This window comes from Bombus pyrosoma, linkage group LG3 (assembly GCF_014825855.1).
Source record: "Bombus pyrosoma isolate SC7728 linkage group LG3, ASM1482585v1, whole genome shotgun sequence".
Taxonomy (NCBI): Eukaryota; Metazoa; Arthropoda; class Insecta; order Hymenoptera; family Apidae; genus Bombus; species Bombus pyrosoma.
Window position 1 is genome coordinate 5,487,353 of NC_057772.1, and position 19,958 is coordinate 5,507,310.

Genomic DNA, 19,958 nt, shown 5'->3' on the forward strand with positions numbered 1-19,958 from the left:
ATGTATTAATTTTTCTAAACACACTTCGATGCACACACGCACTTGTTACGATATGTTTAGTTAACGGTTTAACAGAAAGTTTATCCATTGGAGAACATGTTGTTAATGTAAAGGACGGCTTGTATCGATAAAAAAAGAAAAGAAAAAAAGAACGATAGTAATGGAACAGGAGAGAAACACGAGAAAGGCGAGCTGCAGGCTGCGTGCCGAGCAGCCACCCTCACGGTAGGCGCGCGAGCCTACTACTGAACTCGCTATACTGATCGTCAGCGTCGCGTACCGGCACTTCCGCTCGGAGTGACTCGTCCCTTACGAGCATCAGATATAACTCGCGATCGTCGTCGCAAGATTTTTGCAAATTCACTGTCCGTATAATTTCACAACTGTTTATACTTGGACTAACAACGATATTCACGTTCGAAGTATGATACCTTGCTGTACAAAGATAAATATATTTTGTAAGCATATTCTACGAAATATGGTTTTCAGAGTGATTATGAATCAAGCTTATTATTTGGTCACTTTTTATCATATTTGTTGCTTTAATTCATTTTTCTGACAGAAATAAGAAGAGTACAATTTACAGTCAAGTCGAAAATATACGCGTATATGTAATAGATGTATATGTATTTATATATGTAGTGACGAAAATGAAAAAGAAGTAAAGAACGTAGCAACAAATGTCGATACGGGATTTATCGTGTATGTAAATACTTATACATGTACGTAATGATATAAATAATCCATCTCATATTTGGCATAAATCACTTCTAAATTTCTATAACCTACGTCCAATGCTGTCCACGATATGCTACGAAGTTTGCAGAATCTCTCCTCCTTTGACTTTGTCACTATGATACAGAGACGCTAACCGATCCACTATACACACGCATCTGATGCAAATGCTTCCAGCAAAAATCAAAGTTCCGTGGTTTAGTTTACGAGCGAGATTTATGAAAAATGACAAACATCGTACTAAGTCTGTTCGGTTTCTTTTTTTCTGACCTCTTTCGTTAGTTCATGACGATAGCGCGAAAGATGGGACAAAGCCACGCGAGAAGTTTCAACCGTGGACAGCATTGATCTGTATAATACCGCGTATACATGTACGAATTAATCGTGCTAACGATAAAAAAGTACAATATATAAATCGATTGTAGTATGAAGTATTGTGATAAATTAATTTTTCATACGTAAATTACAAATTATGAAAATGAATAGCAATAATAGTAATGCTTATATATGTATATAAATAATATTTTATAAACTTCTTACTTATTATATATGTACATCGTTATAGTACATAGTAATGATTCCATTAAAAAATATGGAAATTGTAGCGGGGTAACTACAAAAGTATCATCAAGCGACAAAGGGAGAAAAATGCACGTAAAATTTGCTATACGTAATTTCTACAAAAATAATTTCATATGAAAAGCATTATGTATCGAATAAATTCCTCTTTACTGATTATCATACCCAATACTATGATTTCTAAGGTTCCTTGATCTAATTATCACCAGCTTCGCTTTTATTGCTCTTTATAGTACCCCACGCGCGATGCTTTATAAAAATATTTATCCTAGCGATAGTTGAATTACCTTTGAGCAAGCGTATGCAACAAGCTACACAAATATTCGTAATTTCTCGCACTGTCGCCCTCTGTCACTTGTCACAAGGATTTTTCTATTATCGATACGATTTTCGCCTCACTCTACGATCATGTTCCTCTAATTACTTACAACTTGATAAGGATAAAGCAATTTCTACATATAGTTTAATTCGATACTTGAACTACATACAATAGATATCAAATATAAAATAAGCTACTTAAATGCATTTGGCATGTCTTGTTTATGTGTGATGCTCACCTGTTCTAATCTGAATTATTGATTCGCGATCAATGTCTTCGAGAGCTACGAACAAATGACGTCACCTCCTTGGTTAAATCGACTTTGTGCACTTACGTTAAAATAATTATTACTTAAAACTTTGGACTCTTCAACGGATTAGTTCCGCGATAATTTTCACGTATATAATTCGTATTTTATCGTATAAATATATCTAATTACGATAATATTCTTCTATCGGTCGTTAAAATTGGATTTACAATGTTAAATCTGATGTGAACACACTGCTTGCTCAACTTGCATCTACTGGCAGCTGCTGTACTATCTAAAACTGACCTTCGACATTTTATATTTTTCTTGTAATTGAATTCTATGCTGTAACGTCGTCTTTCTATCTATTTATACCTAACGATGTTTCATTATATTTCTGATTAATCTTGCATATATATTTTTCTTAGTTTTCATACCTTTCTCTCTCCGTTTTTCATCTCACAATCCATATGTAGAAAGACATTTTCTACACACTCTGATAATAAGAAGTCACTCTCTCGCTTACAACAGATTCCAAATTCTCTACTGTCTGGTACACGATGAAAAACGATTAAACTTTTTATTTCTTCCAGCAGTTCTTGGATTTACACTACTTTTTGGCTATTTCAAATTTGAATATCGCTTTGATAAACTGTTTCTAAGATTTGAAATACAATGACTCACGAAAGTATTCGAATGCTTAAGTTTTAACCAGGAAACATGCGTATACATTAAACTGGAGCATGTATTCAAAGCAGTATGATATCCGTAGCAAAAGGGAAATCTCAAAATTATATCGGTAAAATTAGAATTCAATTTAATGACATATACAATATTTACAGTATGGTAATTACAAGCACAGATCGGTAGGTGTTATTGAGCCTATCAGAAATGACCAATCAGATCCGCACTTCTTTGCCTAGTCATCTTCTCAGCATTCAGTGTTATACCACCTATTGATAGATCACAAAAGTATTCGAACGCTTAGAATTAAACTATGTTTACAACGAATCTCTATGACAAAGTAAAAAATCGTTTATGTTTAGCTAATTTCGTATTATTATTACGTGTACTTATCGAACTTCAGAAGCTACGAGTACGAAGTTGGAATCACAGCAGTGAGAACGAACGAAAGTAAATCTAACATTTTTAATAGACGAATGCAATTATACGTAAAGAAAATCGAATATCGAAATAGAAATGCGAAACTTACGTCGAACAGTAAAGCATGGAGATGATTCTGTCATGGTGCGAGGTCGTGTGGCAGCCAATGGTACTGGAAATTTATTATTTATCGATGGAATTTATAAGAAATACTTATTTACATGTATGTTAAAAGAGAGTCTAAAACAGAGTGCAGAAAAATTAGGCTTATTAATACATTCTTACTTCCGAGGCATACGGACTGAATCTTAAAAGAATAAATACTACATAATATACCCTGCATCCTAAATACTCATAAAACCCAGATATTGATTATAAAGAACATTTATGGTCTGAAATCAGTAGGTCATTACATAATTATATGTATAATAAATAGGAAAGAAGTATTCAAAGGAAGATTTATAAAAATATGGAATTCTATTGTAAATATCGCAAAAAATTACTTCATAGTATAGAAAACAAAGTTAAAGATATTGTTACAGCCAAAGGTGAAAGAACTAAATGTTAATATAAGATAATACATAGTCAATGGTAATATATGCATGCGTTTGTACGTGTGAATACTTTTATGATCCACAGATGAATCGTGTTTGTAATAAATGCACTGTGTATAGCATTAAAATATTTCATAATTTTACTGATATAATCTTCAGATTAAAAAAATTCAGTATTGTCTCAAATGCTTCGCTTTAACATATATTTTGCTTGTTAAAAGTCGCAAATGTTGGCGTTCGAATTCTTTTGGGAGCTGTTGTATATTACTTAGAACTTTCTTAAATTGTTGGAGCTTGTGATACTTCTGTTGTTTACTTTTCATGCTTATAAAAAAGACTTTTTGTATGATTCAACTATAAAACTTCATTTACACACCTAGTTTTATGTAGATCACACACACTATCATTTTCCGGTTCTTGATCACGATAGAAAGAATTTCGTTTCCAGAATTTTCACTTGATCTTGGAGTTCAGAACTTGATCTTTGTTTTCATGTAACATTGAATAGTTGCAAAGTTGCTTAACCGTGTTATCGCTATTACTACTAATTAAATTACCAATTAATTAAAAAACTATAATAGTTTTTTTACATCTTAGCTTTTAAGAGTTGGAGCAATATTTTCACAAATCATTAAATTTTCATAGACGTTTCTACTTATATTTCTGTCCTATTGTCACAAAATTAGTTGAACTAAGTTTTTTAAAGGTATGCTGCTGATTCATATATTCAACATAATACGTGAAATATTATAAATTCTTGTAAAGAAATTATTTTATTTTCTATTGGAAGTAGACATATGTTCTTGAAGTGAATTATCTTCGCAATTCACGATAATTTGAATTCTAAGAGTATTTTAATAACTATCTAATAACACTGAATTAACCATCTGCGGTAATTAACAATTTTATGAATACTGTTCAAACAAGTTTTACTATGCGATGATTTTTAAACGGTAGTGTAAACTTGGTTTTTATTTAAATTGTTCATAAGATCGTTCATTGATTGACTGAAGACACAAGTCTTATCGTTTGAGTTTTTGTTATAAAAATCAACTCCAGCATAACTTAATTTTTCTGAACTTTGTTGTAAAATAAATCAATGCTGTTTGATTCGATTGATGATAAGACTTCACTCCGGTTGTTTTTAACATTTATCCTGCTATCAGGAGCATCATCAACTTCATCTTGCGAATTATCACCCTGAACTGGATTTTTGAAGAAGTCAAATTCAAAAATTGCCAACTTTATCGGCTCACGCTGATACCAGTGTTGCTCCGGCGCGTTGGTAGGTGTTGATGCTGTGGTCTGTTCGCCTAGAAAGCTCTGCTGATATACAGAGGCGGGACAAAAGAAAAACAAAAGCACTGCTACAGATACAGCAAACCACTACAGAAGCCTTCCTAGCATTGTGTTCAAGTAACTAAGAGTGAAGCCATATAGTAGGTGAGCAAATTTTGCATGGCAGTGAATTTATAATTAATAAGCAAATTGATAAGAAATTATAAATAATTAAAAAATTGTATATGTATATAATCAAAAGAAGAATTCGCCGCGTGGCTACTACTAGTACGATCTTATATCAATTAAAAAAAAAAAAAATGGTAAGCCATGCAAGATAATAAAATAAATTTTCTATTATAGAATATATAATGACAATTACCGCTAGCCATGGATGATCAAGTACATCTTCTGCACTAAATCTCAGTTCAGGTTGTGTTTGAAGCATATTCGATATTAATTGTTTAGCAGAATCTGAAATCTCGTCCCAAAATGGAGATCTAAAGTCATACTGGCCACTTAAAATACGCTCAAATAATTCTTCTTGTTTATTTTCTGGAGAAGCAAATGGTGGAAAGCCACAAAGTAAGATATACAGTATTACTCCAGCTGCCCATACATCAATCTAAAATGGTATAAATTTATTTTGTCTTTCATATTTCCAAAATTATATTAATAAATTGTAGATATCTAATTAGAAAATAAATTTACTTTCAAACCATATCCTGTTTCTGCAAGTATTTCTGGTGCTACATACGTAGGTGTACCACAAACTGTGTACAAAGGTTCCCTTACAACTTGAGCAAGTCCAAAATCGCACAACTTTAAACATCTAACATGATTTCCATCCATTTCAACTAAAAGGTTTTCAGGTTTAACATCACGGTGTACTATTTGGTGTGAATGCAAGTAAGCCAATGCAGATGTTAAATGTCCAATCATTACACTAGCCTCACTTTCGGAAAATTTTGTTGCTGCAGCAATAGCATCAAACAAATCACCACCCTAAAATAACGCAAACTTGGAGTATTCTATCGATATAAATTTCAATCTTTGATATTTAAAATAGAGATATTTGTGAACAAATGTACTTTTACAAGCTCCATGACTAAAAACAGTTGATCAGTAGTTTCTTGTTCCGCGATTAAATTAATAATATTTGGATGGCAAACTTGTCGTAAAATTGATACTTCGCTTGCCCACATTGTTTCTTTACCTTGACACTTATACTTATCTACAATTTTCATTGCATATTCTGCACCTGTAGATCTATAAAATATTTTTAGATAGATTTTTTATTACTTTTAGCTATTAATATTCTACAATTTCTTATAATACTCACTTATGGGAGCAATGCCTAACAATTGCAAAGTTACCTTCTCCGATTACATGCCCTACTGCATAGTGTAAACGTAGTGGTTGTGGTAATATTAACGAAGAAGGACTCGGTGTCCTCACTTGAGGCGTAGTAAGCACTTTTTTTCCAGATTTACGTGGCATTCTTGGCATTGGACCAATTTGTCTCTTTGATGTCCATGGACATCTTCGGAAGCTTTGCACACTCTTAGATTCTTCAAAATCTAATTCAAAATCTTCCTGATTCGACTTCTCAGGCCCATAAGCTATAAAGATATCATCATTTTCAAAAAATTGTTCCAATGAGGTAACTTGTTGCCCTGAGAGTGTATAGACTTTTCTTACTGCTCCAGAATCTAACTTAACAGCTTCTGTAATTGCTTCCATTGCATGTTCTAAGCTCGGAGCATTTCTTTTATTTAGTAAAAGACGTACAACTTTACGAGGTTTTGTACCATGTCTTATTAAAGTGACTATTTTTGCTTTCACGCACAGTGGTATTGCACTTATTTGTCTACCAGTACCAGCTGGGGATTGAGGTAATCCAGATAAAGAACTACCTCTTCTTACTTTGGTAGATGAATATTCCACTTTCTTAAAAATTTCTCCTTGGCCAGAAACCACATAACATTTACCATCTTCTAAATCATTAATACTTTGAACCTTTTTCCCATCCATAGTATAAATTGCTCTAACACCATTAGGTAGAGTCACGCTCGATATTAAAGCTCTTGTTAAATCCGATGCTAAACTATCAAAACTGCGATATCTTTCTGGAGTCACAGCCATCACAATACCAGTATAAAATTTATCTCCATTTCTAAAAAATCTCACTCGTTTTGCCTTCTTGGTTGGCGGTGTTCTAAGAACATTTAAAGAATGCCGTGAGCTAACATCCAACATTCTTTCATCTATACTCATTATAGTAGTGGAACTTAATTCTCCGCTTCCAGAAAAATTACTATCACCAGATGGTGAAGCACCTTGACTCAATGGTTCTTCCATCATCCTAAATATAAAGTGTTTTTAGTATAAATAATGTCATTGGAACGATAAGATATTGGAGTAACAAGAGGTTGCATTATACAATTATAAGATAATTATGTTTCTCATAAAATTACGAAAATTACTATTTTATATAGTATAAATTTCGAAAATACGTACAAAAAGCTTTTTTACTGTCATTAATTATCGATTACGCGAACGAAAAATATTTTCGATGGAGTTATAAATAAAGATTTCCTGTTACTTCATCATGGTAAATGTTTAACGATAAAAGTTGTATATAAATATAGGAATAAACCTATAAAATTTTGGATATTTCAAGACTCTTTTACTTTTCATTACACGTAACAGTTTTTATAAATGTAACATTTTGATAACAGGAATATTTATTCTCCTTTCTAACCTACTTAACCTTCTTTAACTACATCACTATGTACACAAATACAGCACACAAATAAACACTAATACAATACACAACGTTACTTATTCGTAATTCAAATTTGATAACAATGAATCAGTCTGTATGTACTTACATCGTGTTCTATTAAAAAAGAGAAGAAATGCCAGCTAATGAACAAATGAATCACCAGTGAAGTGACATTTTCATAGCAACCATGACGTGAATACTAGATAATAAAAGCGAGAAATCTCGCTTTCGTATTACACTAACAGGATTCGCCTTTCCGTTATATCTAAGTCTCATACAATTTTTTATGCTTTCCGTTTGTATCGTAACACACTGATTTTGTTTTCTGCGCGCAAAATAGTTTGAACTGCCAAATTCGACATATAAGCAATATAAGAAAACTAGCTTGTCAAAGAGAAACCGGAAGATCGGAACCGGAAGTGTAAAGAAATTAAAAGGGTGGGACAAAAATGAATAACCGGGCAGATTACTCCTTATTAACGTAATTACAACTAATTATTATTTCATTATATAAACATGCGTATCTATGACTTATTCCACTGCAAAATGCATTATCAGTTACATACTATTACAGCAAATATATAATTATATTAAATAACTAAATATATTACAAATTGTAGTTGAAAAACTAATGCATAATATTTAGGCTTATAATAGTATTAACAATTATTAACAGTGATAACAAAGATACAATTTCATTATCGAAAATATCTTAATAAAATACAATAATTTAAAAAGCAAGGATGTAATTCACTTGAACTTTTACAATAGTTTCTTTTCTAAATTATATAAGATATAGTAGAGATAATAAAAATTTAAAAATCAGTCGGTAAGATATGACGATTGTAAGCGTATACATAGAGGGCAATATAATCTTCAAAAGTCATAGTCACTATCACCATTCGCTTATTTTACATAATATTATTATCAAGTATCCTAGAGTAATCCAATAATCATATTAAATAATTTGTAATACGAAACATATAAAAGAGTTTGAGCTTGTATTGTTGTACAATCTTTAAAAATATACAAAAAGAGATGTTTCACAAGTCCTCTGTTAGCCGTGATCGTCTAGTGGTTAGGACCCTACGTTGTGGCCGTAGTAACCCAGGTTCGAATCCTGGTCACGGCAATGTCTAACGGCATTGTCACGGTAAGAGGTATTTTTTTTTATTTTCATTTCAAAACAAATAACTAGGATCTCGTATCATTTTCTTACTTCTGTTGTACATATCAATAAACGTATTTTTAAACGTTGAAACTTTTCAAACAAGGAAAAAACTCTTATTTCGTGTAGAGTGATATCTGAATTGTTTTAAGATAAATAATTATGCTAATACTCACATTTTTACAACAAGATTTTCTATTTCACCGAAATATCCAATTTTCATGTTAGTATCTCGTACTCGAGTAATTCTTCATACAACTATCATCGTTTAAAAACAAACATGAAAATATGCATTGATAATTTCATAATAATTCGTAAGATATTTTCATGTATATTAATCGAAATACCCAAAACTTGTATATTATTGACGTGGCAAACTGCGATATCCAATTATACTGAATTTGGATTAAAATGCATTGAAAAATTGTCAGAGTTCGATCGATTGGTCCGCACCTGGCAGTAGGATCAAGAGAAAGATAGACATAGAAGCGATCCAGCCGGTGTTGGTAACGACACAGGGCCGTAGCATGCTAGTGCTGTGACGATGGTGCTTGGAGTCGATGGAGGGAGATTTCACAATAGCAACCGAACGTTCTCCAGAAGAGCCGCCGCAGTCTCGCTCGGTGTGTGTTTCTCGACGGTCATAGTCGGTGCGGGTGGATGTATTACGTGAAGGAGAGAAGCGACCAGTGCCGCTCTATAGTGCGTGAAAAGCAAAAGCGTGTGTCTTTCCTAAATCTCTGTAAAATAAAAGGGACGAGTGCGGTGACCGAGGATGTCTCGCGAGTGAATGTGCAACAAGAGACGCCGTAAGTGCGGGTGTCCTCGAGTTCGATTGCAGATCTTTAGACCGGTCAACGACAATGCGGGCGCGATACGTCGTGGCAGGTGAGTAAGGCCCCGGGCATGTTCGCCATTCGCGCGTCGTTTCTTACTCCGTGTTTCTCTCTGCTTGTCGCTACGGCCCCTGCAACTCGCTTTACGACCCAACATCTAGAACGCACAACGTCGAACCTTTCAATTTTATCGAGTTAAATTAAATCGCTGAACGCCGTACGAATAAATAAAACGTTTTCGATCGTGTATTGATTTTTTGATCTAGTGGCGGGTAACCTATGCTGCGTTGTCGTTCAAATTTCTACGTGGATCAACGCAAACGATGAACTCAGTAGCATTGAATTCGTGACAGGTGGGGAGACCGCCCTGCCAAACCGTTCCGCACACCTGATCGTCTACAGTCTACCTGAAGTACTGTTATTGCTTTATCTACACTAGGATAGACTAAAATAAACGTCTTCTCGCTTTTCATGAATTCTACGTACCTTCGAGCCTTCCTTTCCTCGAGCTTATCGGACCTTTGTCTAGGTATCTTTCAAATATTCTTCCTTTTAATCGTTCTTCTTCAGGTATTGCTTTCGTAACTTGTATACAGTTATATAGGTGTATATATATATATATTTGCTATTGAATACGATGAAATGCATTATATGTAAAATAATGATCGCTGGATCTTGCTCGGCGTGTTGAAGTCTCCGGCATCCGGCATCAAACAGCGTCCAAGTTTCCTCTTGTGATTCTTAGGTCTGAAATATTATTTCGATTTACTCGATCGCTGGCTATAGCGCTTCATAAGTAAAAGAACGAAATACGGAATTACGAGAGTCTGGTCGATAATGTTGGTGCAATGACCAGGTAGCCTATTAACAACCGAAGTAATCACGGAAAGACACGTAAGACGCTATTTCTGTTTCACAAATCAAACCTATTAATTCAAGCATTAGAATGTTGCACGCGTAATTATCCGCACGTGAAAGATGCATCTAACAACGGAAAAGTTCATGCCTCGGTATACCTGTATGATGTGGTATTCGTAAAACAGACCAGTAGGATATCGATCGTCTTACAATCGCATCGTGATATCTTGCGTTGTTCAACCGCTTCCCTTTGCTATTCCTTTACGCGTAAAAACGTAGCGCAGTTTTATCCGATGCGAAATTTTATCACGCTTATTAATTAGCCTCAAGTATTCTAGGTTACTTTCCCTTTATATCATCTCTTGTGTTCGTAATTTCATTCGTGAAAGCTTTTAAAAGTCTTCGCTAACTGAAAACAGCGTCTAGCGCCGCAAGAACGGAATCAATTTCTACGCTTTTTGCTCTCGATTAATGCTAATTAGCTCGAGCGATTCTCGAGATTAACGCGAATCGTTAGGAATATTTTATACGCATGTCTATAACATAGGAAATTTATTGCGATCTCTTTAGAGGAGATTTATTGCATTTTCTCTCATTGAGGAATCGTGCCTAGGTACACGGCGTCCAAAGGGTCGGCGTACCTACGGATTTCTTAGGAAAGGAAAAACATTTCGACTCGTCTAGCGCAGGTGGAAGCCAGGTCGGTGCATTAACGTTGGTCCCTCGCTTCACGCTCAGGTGCGTGCCTCAAACGACACACGCATTTTATATACTCTATACATGCAAACCTACTGCGCAGAACAGAGGTTCCACATTCGTCGTTATACCTGCCGGACGATGCTAGCCATAATCATTTTTCCTTTCTTCTTATCGTCAGCGTAAAAAGAGTGGAGTAGATTCCGTAACAAGTGCATCGTTTTATTCAACGTCTGAGAAATTTTACCGCGACCGCTTCTTCCGCAGCCGACGCGACGCTACGTTCGATCGAATTTGCTTCGAGTAATTTGACGAAAAATTACGTACTCCTCGAAAAAGCGATTACCATTGAATCGTTAAAGGAAACCAAGCTCGTTCGTTTCTAGAAAAACGTATAGTATCTGCTTCTCTGTTGTGACTAATGCATGGAACAAATCGTTGTTATCGAGTCTCTCATCTCTTCTAATTCTTCGAGGTAGTCCTTTCAAACAAGAAACTGATAAACATTCTTGTGCATGTATTGTATGTATGTATTGTATGTATTGTATGTATTTAGGGACGTTAAAGGATCGATAAAGAAAGAGCGAATTTGGTTGGAACGATACCACCATTGTCTTTATAAGAAAAAGATTTTATTTAACGACACGAGATAATATATTTGAATGATAATGACTCATAACTATAATTAGAAACAGTTAATATGCTGAAATTCCAGTTGAAGCATTTAAAGGTTTCCCATTAGCCGAGTATTAAAGAAATTACTTTTATTTAACTCGCAATAGAAACTGAAATAAATGTAGAAATAAATAAACAGAGATACGTGCATTTTAATCGGGAAATTCTCAACAATCCAATTCTTTTTATCGAGTATGAAGATAAGAATGATACGAAAATGTTTTATCAGCTGAAGCGATAATTTGTGGTTCGTTTTCACGGATTCGTTAGTGTCGATTTCAACAATGCTTCGACATTAACGAACATTATCGAATTTATTATTTCTGCATTAACGTGTGGAAGATTTTCGTAGCGAGATACCGTTCGATATAATTCGAATTAGCTGATTCCATGTGCGTTCGGCTCCTTCTTTGGTGTTACATGCATTCGTCGAATGCAACTTCAACATTCCAGCAGATTGCGTTTTTTCGGGGTCATCGAAGCGCAACGAATAGAGAGAACGTAGTTCTGGCTATTTTATTTCACCTCTATGTTCATTTCGTACGTGGCTTTGCCACGATGATTAGGTATTGTCACTGACATAAGTTGCGCTAATATAAACCGCGAACTCGATGCAATTGGCGACACGGATTCCGTTCTTGTCTTTGACTTTCATCTTTTTTACTTTTCAACATTCCAGATTATTTTTTTAATGACGTTTCAAATGATTATTATTACGTGTACATGCAGTGGTAGTTTTCCTATTCATTATTCCTGGCTTTATCCTCGTATCTTTCCCAGGATGTTTCCTTGCGATTCCTCTTCTTCCTTTTTTTCTGTTCTTCCTCTGATACCTCTAAGGAATTTTTCACGCAATGCTTACCGCATATCAGTCGATGAATATCGTTGATTTTTTTATATATCGGTAACAATACCGATGCCCTTGTTATTACAGTAACGCGTAGAATGTCGTAGAATACCCAAGTTACATTCCTTTAACGGTAGGTTTGATTAACTTTACTGTAACTGTATTAGTCATTACTTCCTGGATTCTCTGGCTTCCTTATACGCTTTGTACGAGGTAAACCGTTTCCTCGTTATTATGCTCCAAACAACTTTTATTATACCTTATTTTACGTTCTATTAACGTTACTGAAACGAACATTTGTAACAAAAAAATATGTCATCGTTGATCCTTAAACAATAGTATTATACGTTAAAGTAATAACGTATGATTTTATTTCTTCGATAATATTTGTATGGCGTTAAATACGTAAGAACGTGAAAAAATTTGGACATGTATTTGAAAATCTTGTAAATCTTACTTAGAAAACGGGCTTACTCAGATGCGCTTCGTGCATCGATGGCCTCAGTCGTCTGGTTATCATCAGAATGAAGCACTAGACAAATCTTGAATAGTTCTTCAGTTTCGGAAAAGGTTTTTCTCCAAAGAATTCATGGGGACAGGACACTAGAGAGGTTCTCAGAGGCCATGTGCTACATTTAGTATTATTGTCTTCTCTACTTTCTTGTCCCTGGACCTTCGATGGAATTATTCGTAATCTTGTTTTTCTATGTCTCAAGAGGGAAACCAGGGCTTAAATTTTCTTAGAAACGTCTCTCGTACTATGCAGTTGCCACTGTCATAGATAAAAGTAAGAAATATTATTTGTACATTGAATTTAGGTTGATTAGAAAATTGGCAATATCTTGTTTCTTCGAGAATTAAATATAATGTAACTTCGAGGCCCTTTCGTGATATATGTTCAATTCAGGAGGAAATATCATTGCTAATACGAAACGAATGAGTTGAAATATTATATGAGAACGCTCCTTCTGTAACTTGATATGAATCACTTGCATGTTATACCTATATAAAGTGACCCGATGCCTATCAAAGTAATGGGAAAAAAAGAATTAATTTTTACCCCATTTATTTTTCTCTGATAATTCTCTTCAGCTCTACATAAATGATTAAATGATCTACGACGTTACATATGCTCCTTCGAAACTCTTAAATCAACATTCATAACGTAACTTTGGAATTACGATCAGAAAAACTTCTTTCTCTGCAAAATTATTTGGTCGTAATCGTGACAGAGGTTTATTAATATCAATGAAACAGTTTCATCCGGGTAGACGTTTGACTTATCAAAGTAGTGGAAGAAAAGAATTAATTTTTACCCCATTCATTTTTTTCTGATAATTATCTTCAGCTCTACATAAATAATTAAATGATCTACGACGTTACATATGCTCCTTCGAAACTCTTAAACCAACATTCATAACGTAACTTTGGAATTACGATCAGAAAAACTTCTTTCTCTGCAAAATGATTTGATCGTAATTATGACACGGGTTTATTAATATCAATGAAACAGTTTCATCCGGGTAGACGTTTGACTTATTGCGTTTGATCGTTTTTCTAAAATTTACGTATTTGTCCGTTCGTTTAATTATTAAACAATTCTCTCGCGACAGTAATTACATATTTGTGCCTCTTGCGATTCGTTGGATTCAACCAGACCACATAACTCGTCTACGTATAGCAATTATGCTGATGTACGTGGCGTCGCGACGTAAATGTGCAACACACGAAATAATTTCCATCGACCCGCATCGCACACCGAGCAACGTTGTAGATACAGAAAATGTACAGAATGTACATACAGAAATGTATATGTACAGAAAATGTTATCGAAACCTGCGGTATTAGGGCGACGCTCATTTCAATCTTATGCCTGTATGACAATCGTTTCGCTCCGATTTCCTCCTGTAATGCGTCCAATCGTCGATAAACTTGTGAATGAAATTTATCGCCTAAAAGATTTCTTACAAATCGCGTACCGTGCAGTGAAAACAAATTGCTTGATTGATCAATCGTCTATTAATTATATTAAACTTTGTTTCTATCTTTAAATCACACCGATTCTGTAACTTAACAAAAAGACAGAGATACCTTCGCGATCGATTGCTGTTGATTTACGTTCATTTTGTGATTGAATAATATACATTGCGCCATGGTACGATCTCGTTCTCTAAATCTAAACATATATCGTTACGCTACAAAACAACACGTGCCTGTTATACGTATCAGGCCTTACAGCTCAGCTTCGGATACGCTTATCGTTTTACAAAGATGAAAATATAGCTACTTTCGTGTGATACGACACAAGTAAAGTTTACACCTTTGCGCGTGTCATATACCAAATTGGTTTCTCTCGAACGAACGTATAAACAGGTATGTCTCGTAACGAAGAAATTCTATTGAAGCGGCTGCTGGATTCTCCTTATCAATTCAAAGGAATTTCTGTAGGCTCTTAGGATTACCTACGAATACGCCATTGAGATGTAAATGCGTTTTGCGTGCATTTAGATAAGCCGCGTGAAACCCAGAAGGCATCTTGGTATCATGACTCATTGCGGCTCTAATTTTTCTAACAATAGGAAGACTGGTTTTATGATTTAACCGTATTAAAGTAGGGCAATAGCGTCTCGTACCGTTGAGTTTCCGTTTACGTTGACCGAAGCGTCGACGTGGTTGGAAAATCAAGCAAGATTTCCAACTATTCTGTTCTTTTTTCTTCCTTTCGTCAAACGCGAAACGAGACGCACGAATACAAAAAAAAAAAAAAAAAAAATATCGAGTTCTGCGTATCCTTGTGCCACTTTTTCTTCTGCACAACCCTGTGCCAGATTTTATCAGACGAAGGATTTACAGCTAGAACTGAAAAAAAAAGACGCGATACGTGTGCAAATTGTATAATCGATTGTATAATCGCATCGGTCGTTCGATAACTAAAATTCATATAATTTGCGATAGCATATTAGCTTTCTATCGATACTACGAGACAGTGGTATCCCATTTAATACCCTACAGAAAACGGTGCCCATTCAAACTGAAGCCCTACGCGAACTTTCTACATCGACCAAAGTAGCTTTGTTATTCGCGGAACGCATATGCAGGTATGTGTGTTGATATGTTTCACTTGGAAAACCGATACTTTCACGGATTTCCTTTGTGAATTCTATTCAACGAAACTTCACATTCAGATAAATTCATAAAACGATTTTCGCGAATTCCATTCATCGCGTGTCACACTTTTCAAATAAAGCACACACTTGGGTATTTCATTTATACGTTCCGTATAATATATATATATATATATATATATACACATATATATGTATGTATTAGCTTCCAATCTGTCGTTCATCATATTTCTTCGTTTACACTTGCGATTAAGCTTACGATTACTTGTTACTAATTATACTTTATGCTCTCTGTAGTTGTACTAATTGTACTTACGTGTTTATTTATATCAAACTGATACTTGATATTTGGCGCCATATATTAAGATAGTTATTAAATCGAGAAACGTACTATCAAGTTAGAAACTTATAATTTTATCGTAATCTAAATTCATTCACTTACTACCCACTTTTAAATTAACTAACATAATGTCGGTCAACCGAGAGGAATAAATTACAATGATCAACGATTGCATGTGGGGTTTTTATCGCTGTAAAATTTCGCCTATACATAATGCAAAGCGGTGGCCGTTTAAAATGCAAGTCTCTCATATGTAAGAAACGACACCCTTTTTTCCCTTAGTTCCCGTGTCATTCTTCGTTCGAGTGTCACACACTCGGAATAGCTTTTTTTTCAGAGCGTGTCGTTTTTAAAGGTGAGGCAGAAGACAATGGTACGTGGTACGTGGCGCGTATATGTATATGGAACGTATTATTTCAATACGCTCGCGATTTAGCCAACCAGTCCAAATCTTGGCATTATTATACCTTGGTTTTATTCTTTTTCTTCGCTAGAATAATTGGCACGTTACGAGAGTTATGCCTTCGGCGTATGATTAAAATATCAGCGCTGAAATTTCAGACAGACGATCATTCGCTTCCATCTGCTTTGTTAAATTTATCTCTGATATTTCTCAAATGTATCTCAAATATAAATTCAAATATTTTTTCACGTAGAAAGTTGTACACTGTTACTTGCGTTATTGTACAGCGAATTATTAATTAGAACGTTTATACATATATTCAATTCGTTTTTTTTCCTTTTCTTTAGTTTTAGTTTCAAGTTTTTAACACGTGTAGTTCTTCGTATATCGAGCGTTTCCTCCAAGCTCGTTGAGAGATACAGGCATATTACATATGGAGATTGATTCAACGTTTAAAAAGCATAACTGTGAAAATAAGGACTTACCGTTTTCTTTATTCTATCGGCTAATCTGTAAAGGTGAATAACTAGAAAACAACGGTTTATGTAACATATACACGGTGTAAAATCATGTTCCGAACATTTATGTATTAATAAGTAGGTGAAAGTAAAGTTGAAGATTCTTAGCACGAAACGTAATTGAACATAAAAATTGCTCTACGATAATTATATCGCGAATTAGCAACGCTTTAATAATGACGATCACCTAGACATTATACGTTAAAGATAATATTCGCACGTCCATTTAAACTTACGTTATATAGTTATGGTCGCTTCTGTCAAGTTCCGAAAACCATCATAATGAACGTAATTGTTCGTCAACTCGACTAAAACTTCATCCTTGAAATCGTACTGCGAGTAAAAAAGTTTTAAAAGCTGCCAACTTAAAACAGAATAACGTGGCTCCGCTTAGTTGTCTTCCGAATGAGTCCGGGACGTAAAAGTTTCAATGAAATCCGGGCTGTATGGCATACTGAAATGCAGAAAAGGAAGAGAAACGAGGAATCGAGCGAAGACGCAAGATCCAAAGTGTGTAACCTTCATGGTTACAACCCCGGAGTATACGCGACGGAGTGTTCTCGGCGAGTCTTCGACCAGGCAGCGATTTCATGGGTCGTTGTCGTGGCGTCGGGTCGGTCACTGATCCACACCGATGATCCTGAGAAGCTGTGGTAAAAGTTTATACCGTTACGAAAGGGAGATGTCGTGCAGCGAATATACGCAGCGTTGCTCGAAACGTGCTCTCCAGACATCACAGAGAACCGGAAGCTCTAGTAACGCGCCTTTCGCTCAGCATTGTAACCATGCAGGCAGCAGTATACCAAGGTCGTTATTCCAATCTGCTTCTCGACGACAGACATTTTTCTCATAAGTTTCATCTTGTTTCTATTTTGCGCAAATCGATCTATAGTTTTGATCCTCGAAGGATTTCTTCCCACAATCTGGCAATCGTTGAGAAGATAGCGTGGGCGATAAAACGTGAAAACCTTCCTCGAAGACTCGTTTCAGGGATCGGCGTTCGTGGCCGACCGAGCGCCGATAATCTAAACGTTCTCCGATATCGAACCGTTGATGATCGATTTCAATCAGTCGTCGAGCGAACATCAAAAGGTCCAGGTTCGAGACTTCTCCGTGCGATAGAAAAGTCTTTGTCAGATATAATCGCGTTAATCTTTTTTAACGGCCGATAATGACAATAGCTATGGACGATCTGAAAGTAGAGTTAGTTGATGAGAGCTTCTGTTAAAATATATTTCGTCGAGAATAATAAATTCGTCTGAATCGCGTACGCATTTCTAGAAGTATTATCTCAAGCTATTGCTTATACTAGCGGCGATGGTTTCATTCTGTAATTAAAGAAATTGTTATTATCTAATCTAACATAGACCGTGCTGTATTCATCGCGCGTATATATTTGGACGTATGAATGTGTTTTCAAAGCGTTCCTTGGCGAGCGTGCACCTGGCAGTTTCCAAAGTAAATTCATTAAATTTTGTAACGATCGTGTTTATAAGACTGCGTTCAGCGTTAATTATACACGTTATTTAACTCTTTAAAAGGGTATTAAACATGGCAAAGTATAGTTTAAAAAGTGTATGAAACGAGGAAAATATTAATAGAAAGGTGTACATTTTAGATCGGCAAAGATATTCCATAAGCTGATTACGAATTCCCAAAGGCGTAGTTTTCTCACAAATTGTTGAGAAAGTTGCCTTTGCTTCGCAACTTGAGCGTCGCGTATTTCATAATTACACGTTATTTCTATTTTAACAATAATAAATGCGAGTAAAATCGATCGAAGGGAACTAATTAAATAAAATTGAGTAATAAACAAACATAGATTTCGAGAAAGATTCTTTAGAATTCACGGAGATGTCGTTGACAGAGATGTCCTACGTTAAAAGGTGAAATTAAAAGACAAAATTAGCGTCACCTATGCCTTTATCTAGTTTCGCTTTCTAAACATAAAACGCGTGTTTAATTTACTTTTCTCTATTAACAATAGAAAATCATAATTTGCCACAGATTTTATTGGAAAGAGAGAACGAAAGATTTATTAATGAAACTTGCACAAAGGCGATTAATGTATTCCATGTACCGTTGCATTTCCATCGACCAGATTTATAATTCACAATATCCAATAATGCATGGTTATTGTTATCGTATATGTATAAATACATGGTTGTATTAATAAACAATAAATAACTAATAACTCGATAGAAATATCGAATAAACCAGGCATATTTCCCAAGAGCAAATATGACGTTATCGAATTTTTCAAGCGTATATTTTTTCCTCTATTTTTCATCCAATCCTTTCTTAAACGTCAATGCGCGACCACGCGTTGTATTATGCAATCGATGCATGTCAATCAAAGGCGCGTCCACTCATGGAAAATTGTGTACACACGATAAAGTTCAGCGCACGTCGGTCTCGAGCATTTTTATGCAGGAGAACGCGATTGAAAATGCAGTTGCCTGTCATTATACACGCGGGATCTACTTGCGGTACTCCTCGCCTTTTCTTCCTTCCTCGCCCTCTGTTCTCCTTCCTTCTCTATTAATCCTCTATACTCCCTTTTCTGTCATCTCGAAATCCACCGTCTCTCCCTCTCGCTTGCTCAAAGGTCTCTCCTATTCTTTGAGTCTGTCTCTCACCGTGTCGACAATTCTCCTCCCTCTTGGCGGTGGTTTCGCTTTATCCTGACATCTGGTCTCTACATAGCTCGGAAACATAGCGGATGCCGTGAGAACCACTGTTCAAATGAATGAAACCCATTCACCGATCTATAGAACCGATCACAGCAGCACGGTATGCCAACGTAATCCGATAGGAATGCATTTTCCACCAACAAAACAGGCGTAACCCGGAAGGTGAAATTAACGTTCAGCACGACGTCGTGTTCC

General features: G+C 35.4%; 2 protein-coding genes and 1 non-coding gene across 9 annotated transcripts in view; 2 read left to right on the top strand and 1 right to left on the bottom strand.

The window, feature by feature from the left end:
• Positions 1-506: 506 nt before the first annotated feature.
• LOC122565976 (serine/threonine-protein kinase GD17699-like) lies at positions 507-8,027 on the bottom strand. 5 transcript variants are annotated; one of them, XR_006316361.1, is made up of 7 exons: positions 7,711-8,026; positions 6,159-7,181; positions 5,908-6,085; positions 5,528-5,821; positions 5,199-5,441; positions 3,094-4,864; positions 507-2,833 (listed from the first exon to the last, which is right to left on the bottom strand). XR_006316361.1 is itself a non-coding variant. In XM_043722604.1 (6 exons), coding segments are annotated over exons 1-6 (1,998 nt in total). In that variant the 5' UTR covers positions 7,713-8,026; the 3' UTR covers positions 507-4,603. The 5 variants fall into 5 exon arrangements, 4 of the variants coding, with proteins under 4 accessions (XP_043578539.1, XP_043578537.1, XP_043578540.1 ...); XM_043722604.1 differs by having other exon boundaries at positions 507-4,861; XM_043722602.1 differs by having other exon boundaries at positions 507-4,864.
• A 637-nt stretch (positions 8,028-8,664) lies between these two features.
• Trnah-gug lies at positions 8,665-8,736 on the top strand. Its single transcript has one exon. It is a non-coding gene; the product is annotated as a tRNA-His (tRNA).
• A 595-nt stretch (positions 8,737-9,331) lies between these two features.
• LOC122577989 (protein crumbs) overlaps positions 9,332-19,958 on the top strand; it is a 30,066-nt gene continuing 19,439 nt past the window's right edge. The window contains exon 1 of one of the 3 annotated variants that reach the window (XM_043749785.1): positions 9,332-9,660. In XM_043749785.1, coding sequence (XP_043605720.1) covers positions 9,636-9,660 — 25 coding nt within the window. In that variant the 5' untranslated portion in view covers positions 9,332-9,635. The remainder of the gene's footprint in view (positions 9,661-19,958) is intronic. The other 2 variants (XM_043749784.1, XM_043749786.1) reach the window with 2 other exon arrangements.

What these genes read in the sequence shown, in the direction of transcription:
- LOC122565976 (XM_043722602.1), bottom strand. An exon ending in GTTAGGCATTGCTCCCATAA is followed by an intron (nt 6,086 to 6,158) that starts GTGAGTATTATA and finishes AATATTTTATAG; the next exon opens with ATCTACAGGTGCAGAATATG. An exon ending in TTGATCATCCATGGCTAGCG is followed by an intron (nt 4,865 to 5,198) that starts GTAATTGTCATT and finishes TCTGTATATCAG; the next exon opens with CAGAGCTTTCTAGGCGAACA.